At 29.3% G+C, this 8,692-nt stretch overlaps 1 protein-coding gene across 1 annotated transcript; it reads left to right on the top strand.

Annotated features, from left to right (window-relative positions):
• Positions 1-874: 874 nt before the first annotated feature.
• On the top strand, positions 875-6,531 carry LOC132717529 (sodium/calcium exchanger regulatory protein 1-like). Its single transcript, XM_060701016.1, has 4 exons — positions 875-1,259; positions 1,749-1,936; positions 2,129-2,230; positions 5,991-6,531. The coding sequence occupies exons 1-4, from the start codon at positions 1,190-1,192 to the stop codon at positions 6,039-6,041; spliced, it is 411 nt and encodes a 136-aa protein (XP_060556999.1). The 5' UTR covers positions 875-1,189; the 3' UTR covers positions 6,042-6,531.
• The last annotated feature ends 2,161 nt before the right edge of the window (positions 6,532-8,692 follow it).

Genomic DNA, 8,692 nt, shown 5'->3' with positions numbered 1-8,692 from the left:
AACTATTGTCATTTTACTCGGCACTTTTGTGGAGAAGTAAACACAAATGAGACTAAAATAAAAAAAAGTATGTTCTTACTATCTACGTATCATATTGATTACTGCTAAAGAAACCATAGTTACAATCATTAAAAATAAAGTGTCTTAGCTTTACAAACATATAAGATTTTTAATTAAGAAATGCCTGTTTTTTCTACATGATTTATTATATTGAATATTGTAGATATTTTATTTCAGTCTGAAATACAAAAAAAACTGATGCTTTTCAAAGTAAGGACAACATAGTTTGCATAGTTATGAACTACACAATGCTGTTTAAATAAATCATTTTTCAGTCTTTAATTTTCATTTTTTTTTCAATGCTGCATATTTTTTTTGTATTAGTTTTATATGTGTATATGTATTATAAATTTGTTTTATGCTGTATCAACTAATAGTGTGTTTAAAATGATCTATATGAGTTCATCTTTTATATTTCTATTAATTAGTCCATATCATTTCTGTCTGAAGTTGATGTTTTTCATACTTAATTAGGTCGTTATATATCATTTTCTATCTTTGTTTTTTACATAGCATTATATAAAAAGGCTAAGTTAAAATAGTTAATGTTAAAAGCTACGTTTAACTTGAAAGACTTTCATTTACATGAAGGCAAGGAAATGTGGGGAATATAAAACAGGAAATAATTAATTTGAAATTAAACCAACTTTCATCTTACACTTTATAATTATTAATACAGCAAAAATGCATGAATGAACATAAAGTGGGATTAACATATTACAATTAAACGGCCTCGTTACCACATGTATGTGATAATGATTACATTTTATGTTTTGTTTTACCGGTGATAACCTGGTCTTCATCATTAGAACACTCTCTCTGTCATGACGTTGTATATAAACAGACCAGGTATTCCATTATTGCTTGAACTACAGGAGAAATAGACAACATTCCGTAGTGAACAGAGAGGATAGGATAAAATTGCTTCTTCTTAGTTTATGTAAGACAGCACAGAGATATAACTACTACAAGGAAACTTCATAAAAAGGATATATATGCAGTGATCATATTTGTTTATTAATCAGATATAAAATAATAATAAATAAGTTTGTTATAAAAACAAAAGTAGTTTAATATTAAAATTGACGAATATTTTTAATAGCAAAGGAAAGTCGACAATATATGTATAATGGCGAGTGTCGCTGGAAAATGGAAAATTGACAGTTCAGACAATTTTGAAGAGTATATGAAAGCCATTGGTATGTTTTATTTTTCTTCCGCTAAGATGAAAAAGTTTTTTTGTATATATTAAAGATAAAAGTAGATGAATGAATTGAAAAAAAAAATAGGAAAAAGTGTGAACAGTGCATATTCCGTACAGTTTAAAACAAAAAAATAATTATAGATAAATGAGTCAAGAGTCAAGAGTCTAAGAAATGTATAAATATTCCAAATCGTATAAAATTTTATATGGTATGTATATCATTTAAAAACAGAAAACTTATGAGAAAGCTTGTGTTTCATATGCTATCTAAGTGTATCATTTACATTTTATATCTTTCGATACAAAAGATGTGAATCTTCTGCCATATCTAAAACTGATATATTTTTCTGCATTTCCCAGAAACATATGTCAGATATATTAGATCAACCAAGGAATCAAACTTGCTTTTAAAATGCTATATATAGTTAAATATAGTAAAGTATATAGTAAAATACAAATATACAAAGTATTATCAATTTTCTAGGTGTTCCTGATGACAAGAGGGAAATTGCATTAAAGTTTTTGTCAGCGGGATCTGGCATGACCCAGGAGTTTAAAGTTGACGGAGACAACTGGACATTAACAACAGTTACTGCAGCTGGTGAAAAATCTTTCTCTTTCACGATAGGAAAGGAAGAAAATTCCATGACTCTTGATGGACGTAATATGAAGGTAATAATTCAACTATACTTTACGATAGAGAAAAAATACGTTTTTTCTTTTAAAAAGTAAGTCATATATTACAGTCATTTCATGCATATAACATTTTGACGTTTCAAAGTGAATAATCCTTAAATTGTAACATTTTTTTAAAGTGATGCCTGACATAAGTAAAGTTTATTGACATTGTTCTGTCTAATCCAGGTAACTTTTACAATTGATGGTGACAGTTTAGTAGAAAAACAAAAAGGTGATACATTTGAGTGTACACATGTAAGAAAGAGTGATGGTAATACACTAACAATGGTAAGTTTGTATATATTCTAACATATATGTACGTCAGTTGGTATAATTATATGCTATAATTAAGAAATAACATCGGTCTGAGAGGTGTATATTGGCCATTTAAAACCGGTTTTGAGTTTTGATGCGTAAGAATTGACCACGAAGGCCGTAGGCCTGAGTGGTTAATTGTTTCGCATCAAAACGACAAAACCGGTGTTAAATAGCCGATATACACCTCTCAGGCCGATGTTATTTCGATTCTAATATGATAAAATAAGGAAGATCACTACAGTAATGTTATTTTTCAAGCGGAAATAACTTCCGGTGCCGAATTTCGTATAACGCCGTTCGATTTTCGCACCCTACTGTTGCGAAGATATAGAAATTATTAAACAAAAGAAATAATAAAGAAAACGTTATTTTATCAAGTTTTCAACAATAAAAACTTACGTCGTATTGTATTTTACATCAGTGCCCCATTTATCATTCTTGTATGCATGAAATAACGTCAGCTTGTTTACGAATGAGTTGTTTACTTAGGATGACGTCATTACGCTGCTTACGGATTGGCGCCGTTTTGTCAAAAAATGTATTAACTGATATGAATCAAATATGTGGCGTTAGTATATTTGAGATATTATTTCGGTATTGTATGAAAAGAAAACATGATACAAACTGAAAATATAAATAAGAATACTTTTTATTGTTGCTTTAAATGCTTTGTAAACTCGTCGCCCTATTCTAAAAATGGTGTATCTACAATTTCCTCTTTTTTGGGAAAAAGGGTTAAAGGTTCAAGACGTTGTAACTTTTATTTAATAACTCCTAACAGTGTGGACTTCTGGATTGGTATTATAGATGTCAACATGTGATGAAAGCACTTTGTTATATACCTTTATAATTTGCAGCAATTGTAAAAATTAAAAAAAAAATTTGGAGATAGAACAAAAATGTTTATTTTTAGATTAAAAAATTACTCTAAAAATGAGTTTGCGGAGATATGACAAAGTAAGGCTAAAATTGTAAATACTTTTTGAGTTAGCATTTTTTAAGAGTAATAATTTTACTATAGAATATTAGTAGATTTTTACATTCTAAAGAACATCTTCAGCCAGAGTGGTTGAACCGCTGACACTGAATCACTTTATCTTCGTAAATTACTATGTCAAAGTGTAAATTCATTCACGTGATCTCCAACGTGGGCCTTTCTCGATAATAACAATATAAAATTGTGCCATAAAAAAAGAAAAACAAACATTTTACAAAATTTTTAATCAATGAACTTGCTAAAACAAACTGACATATTTTGAACCATTATGAAAAATGAAATGATTGTAACCATCTCTAATATTGTGATTAAATGATACAGATATAAATTATATTACCATTTCATTTCATTTCATTTTATTGGCAAATCGGCAAATAAACATTACCTTTGGCCATTAACAGAGTATCATGAAAAATATGGCCAAAAGTTAAATAGTTACAAATATTACATCATACAATATATAACAAAAAGAGAACAAGAATGAAACTAATTAAGAAGCAGTTACATCTTCAAGAGACTGTTGCCTCAACTTAAATGCATTATGAACATAGTGAGCACATTTAAGAATAAGCTTTTTGTTATTAGTGGACAATATAGTCGAAAATTTTTGTATAGTAGGCCATGAAATGTTTCCTAAATATTTAGTTCTTATAACAGTATAAATTGGACAACATAAAAGGAAGTGGTATTCTGATTCAATAGAGTTATATATACATAGTTTACATTTGCCATCGTTTCTATCAATGTTAAAATGTTACCAATAATTCTTTTTAATTCACACAATTAAAGTCAATACCACATGCATTCAAAGTCTCAAGTATTGTTTGTGGTTTAATATCAACGTATGAAAAAATATCTGCTCAAGTTCTTAACAATCTTTCAAGATTGCAAAATCGTCGTTTTCAAGATTTTACATCCAGTGAATTTTGCGATCTCCCATATTGGTTTTTGTCGCAAAACGTAGATACTGGACATTCCATGAACAGGCTTAATCAAACCGAGCCGGCAACATTTTAGATCATGCCGTATTGTGCTTTAAGAATTCTGCTATTATCTAATAAATATAATCATTGATGACCCGGAGAACACTGAAACTCGCATGCAAACTTAAAATCTATGTTTTGACAAGACAGTGGTATTCCGATCCCATTGGAATGTTAAATATCTATTTATTTTGTGAATATTTTAAGACTTAAAACAATGATTTATCTGAAACTGATGGCAAGTCAAAACTTCCCCACAGACTTGATGTTGTTGATATAAAATTCCATAGTTTTGTGGAAGTTCTGCTAACTGCAGTCACAAGTTCTAAGAGACAACATTTCTGTAAGGACAACGTCTGATAATGTAAGTAAGTCTGACCTGAAATGGACAAAATATTATCATTAACAATTAAACAACAACAATGTTCGATACTCCAAATAGTTCCAAATAGTTCATACGAATATCCGAATATAGTTATCCGAAACTATGTGATTGTGAAACTTTGAGAAATATATATAAAATAATGATAATACTATGAAACAAATACTAATACAAAATATAAATTCACTTATAAAACGTATAAAAGCTAAAATATATTACTTACATGCTTCAGAAATCATTTTTAACTGTTACTTTCCTAGTTAGCTGGCTGATTTAGATACGATTGTTGTTGTTATCACTGGAGTTAGAACAATTATATTGTCAGACCCCTTCAGGTCACATGACATATATTTTTCAACTTGATTGGCTGGCACGAAAGATTAGCCTAAAAGTGTTACATGTGTTGGAGATACGACGAAAAAAGGCTAACAGCAAAGCTTTCCATTGGACATAGAACAAAATACAGACGCTATATCTACAAAAGTATGACGTAAATCTTCACAAGTTTTGTTTTGGAGATAGAACAAACTAATACTAAAATAAATGTGCAGTTATCTCATTTTTGGTAAAAATGGAGTTAGGACATTTTTAGAATAAGGCGACGAACTATACAATCGAAGGTGGAAACATAACAGCTAGCGCGTATACAAGTAGTCCCTTACCAGTGTTTATTGGCAGTTTAACACCAGTTTTTTTTCCTTCTTTGTTTTTAGTGACAAAATCACGTGAGTGTTAGAATTCAATTTAAAGCTGCTTGAGCTGGGATATTTCTTGTTTGAATGTTAGTGAAAAACACAATAATTTCCTTAATTAATATCATCAATAAAAGCTACACTTAGATAACTACAGGTATTTAAGTGTTTTCTTTCCTTACTGGATTAAGATAAATTAAAAAAAAACACTGAATTTAGATAAATTTCAATTTAACAAATACTGAAAACGTTAGAGGTACTCCACTGAGGTTTTTTGACATGACTTGTCCGAAAATCTAAAGTAGTTGATGTAGGTTTGGACCAATGTCTGTTGAAATTTTTTTTAAATCATTTGTTAGTCCCATTTTCCAGAAAAAAGTCATTTGCATTATAACAGATGACCCAAAAAAATGAAAAGCGTTTAAATACTTCTAACTAGAATCGCCTTAAAATTGGACAAAATACGTTGTACATAGTTTTTTTTCTCAATTCTTAATGATTATTATTTTCTTTATAATTCTTTGCATATATTTTCGTTTTAAAAGTGACCAAGTTGATCTTATAAAATCAAATATTATTGTTTTAGGCTTAAGTACCTCAGTTGACTTCCTTGAAAAAGGCTGTTATGTATTGATATATTTTGTTATGAAAATAAAGAGAAAATTTTCTATTTCAGACATTAACTGGAGGAGGTCAAACATGTGTCAGAAAATTTGTTAAAGTATAATGAAAAGGATAACAACAAAAGAAGAACTTAGAAACATTTTTGCGTATCGTTTTTGCGCTGCATTCAAAAAATTAGTTTGGCTTTGTACCCTTATTAGATATATAATATTAGATATTTTTTACATTGGGATTTAAACTAATTGGTGACATAGGAAAGAACAGTAACCAATTTTATATAAACATGTTATACATGTGCAACGTGTATTTCAAAGTTGAAACTTTGAAATCTCCCTTATGGAACTTGTCGTATTTTAATAATTTAAAGTGTTCAACAAAACCTAGGGAACAGACTCACGTGAGAACATTTCATTATTTGTATTTAGTTTTTATTTAATTTTATTTTTATTGCATTTTATATATATATTCCATTGTTTATGTTTATGTTTAACTACACAATTAAGATGTCAATTGTTATTAGGATTTTCATGTGAATTCTTTAGTTTACTTCTTTCAATCTAAAGACACAAAAATAAATATTTTGCTTTTAAATCTTTTTTTCTTTATATTTCTTTAAACTGCCGCCACAGTTCTCCTGCTCCTTTTGCATTTGTACATGTATTCATTTGACACCTGTATAATACCCAGTAAGTAGAGGGTCCTTTCATAAGTGCATTATCTTTTAATTTAATGAGCTTGATAAAATAAATCGCATCATGGGTAACCAAAGCATTGTGCAAACGGTTTAACAGGGGATACAAAAAAGCGTTACTCCAAAGTATTAGTTTGATACGAAATTATTTTAGTATACAGCTGATTTTTTTCGAAATTGAAGAGTGAATGTAAATGGCAACATATCAGATAAAGAAATGCCATAACATGTCTTACATGTAAAAATCTGGAAACAAAGTGATCCCTCGGAAGCATAAATCACAACAAAATTACAAGAGAATCGCAGACTCGGTTTGATTGAGTCTGTACATGAAGGATAATAGGTGACATAAAAGATTACTATTGCGGATTGATTGGTTCCGTTTATGAGAGTTAATGTAAGGTGCAACATCGCCCATAGTAATGGCTTAAATCTTCAATCTTTAGCACAATCGACACATTCAATAGCACAAAATGTATACATGTTAACCTATGATGACATTTCGTAGCTTTCAGTGATTCCCTTATTCTTCTGTTTAGAAAAGTGATATCTATTTCCTACGCTGTGCCTTATGCAATTGTGAGAATGTTTAAACGTTAAATTTAACGGTGTCTGATAAAATGAATGAGGAGCCCCTCCGTTCACCAGTAAATCTGGAAAGTCGCAACAGACCTTTATAGTGTTATTGTGAGTTAAAATCCATTAAAAGGGTAAATCCTTCCAAAGAAACACACTTCAGTCACAAAAAATAGCATTGTATGTCAACGTCTGATAAAGTAACAACTTTAATTACACATTTATTTTAGTTCGGCATTCTCGACTGAAGTTTAATATAAAGAATCAACAATAATATAAGATAAATCCTTTTGGCTTGAAAGACAATAACGAACGCTTTCAAACATAAAAACTCCTATCTTATAGTGAACTTAAATATCACCAGCTAGCATCCCAACGTAACACATTAAATGTTAAGCTCAATTGCAAGAAAAAAATGTATTGTAAATCTGTACAATTTTATAAAGTTATGTTTGTATTTCGGAAAGAATATATGATAAATTTTCTCTCCAAAGTAGCAAGAAATGTAAAATATTATGCCTTTATCTTCTACTGGTATTTCTTTCGGAAAAATGAGATAACCTTTTACTAAGTAGCTTGTTTTCGTATTGTATTATTTTAGTTTTTGTATCAAGTCACAGTAACAACCAAAATAGAAATACATTTAAATACATGTACAGTATCTTGTCATAAATAAATGTTTTCATAACGAGGTTAGATGAAAACTTTTTTTTTTCATGAAAATAACAAAAAGTGTAAAATATTTTAGGAATCTGATGTAGAGTTACATTCTCAACAACCTGTTTGTATTTGAAAATATATGTTTTTCTACTTATATTTTGTACATTATATGGTGAGAAAGTTCTACACGTGAGCAAGCACAGACCTACCGTTACTCTCTTGTGTGTTAGTTATTTCTAATACAATACCTATTCGATACAGTATTAATTATTTTTACTTATATAACCGTGCCAAGAATGTGCCTTGGCATGTTTATGCTCTCTGCTTTGAATTATATTTAATTCACCAGAGAGTTGTTTGATTCATGATCAAGAATAAATTGAAATAAAATCCTTGCTAGAAAAATTATTCAGCTCGTAATTCTGTACAATCTCTAGGTATCCCATAAAGGGCTCTTTTTTCAAGAAACATTATACCAGGCCTGTTAAAGAATTGTGAGTTTCTTTAAACCTGGAACATGATTGTTAAGCCACTAAAAACAAATATAAAAAACAAAAAAACAAACAAAAAAAAAAACAGTATGTTCTAACAAGAATAATTAATTTCTTCGGAAGAAGCCCTCCGAAGAAGCAATTGAAATATTAACTGAATTTGTTGATTTTCTATTCAAAACAAAACTTAGATACGAATGTCTTAATACAAACATATTGAAATGAGTGAAAGAAATTAAACGAGCTGCTTTTTAACATTGACTTGTGGTTTTCGATTTCAAAATGTACGAGAATGTAGTGGTAATATACTATAACTTCGCGAAGCGCTTCACTTTT

Source organism: Ruditapes philippinarum, unplaced genomic scaffold (genome assembly GCF_026571515.1).
Source record: "Ruditapes philippinarum isolate M1 unplaced genomic scaffold, ASM2657151v2 ctg2076_1_1_1_1, whole genome shotgun sequence".
NCBI lineage: Eukaryota > Metazoa > Mollusca > Bivalvia > Venerida > Veneridae > Ruditapes > Ruditapes philippinarum.
The sequence above is the reverse complement of the archived record's forward strand: the minus strand, read 5'-3'. Positions and strand labels throughout refer to the sequence as shown.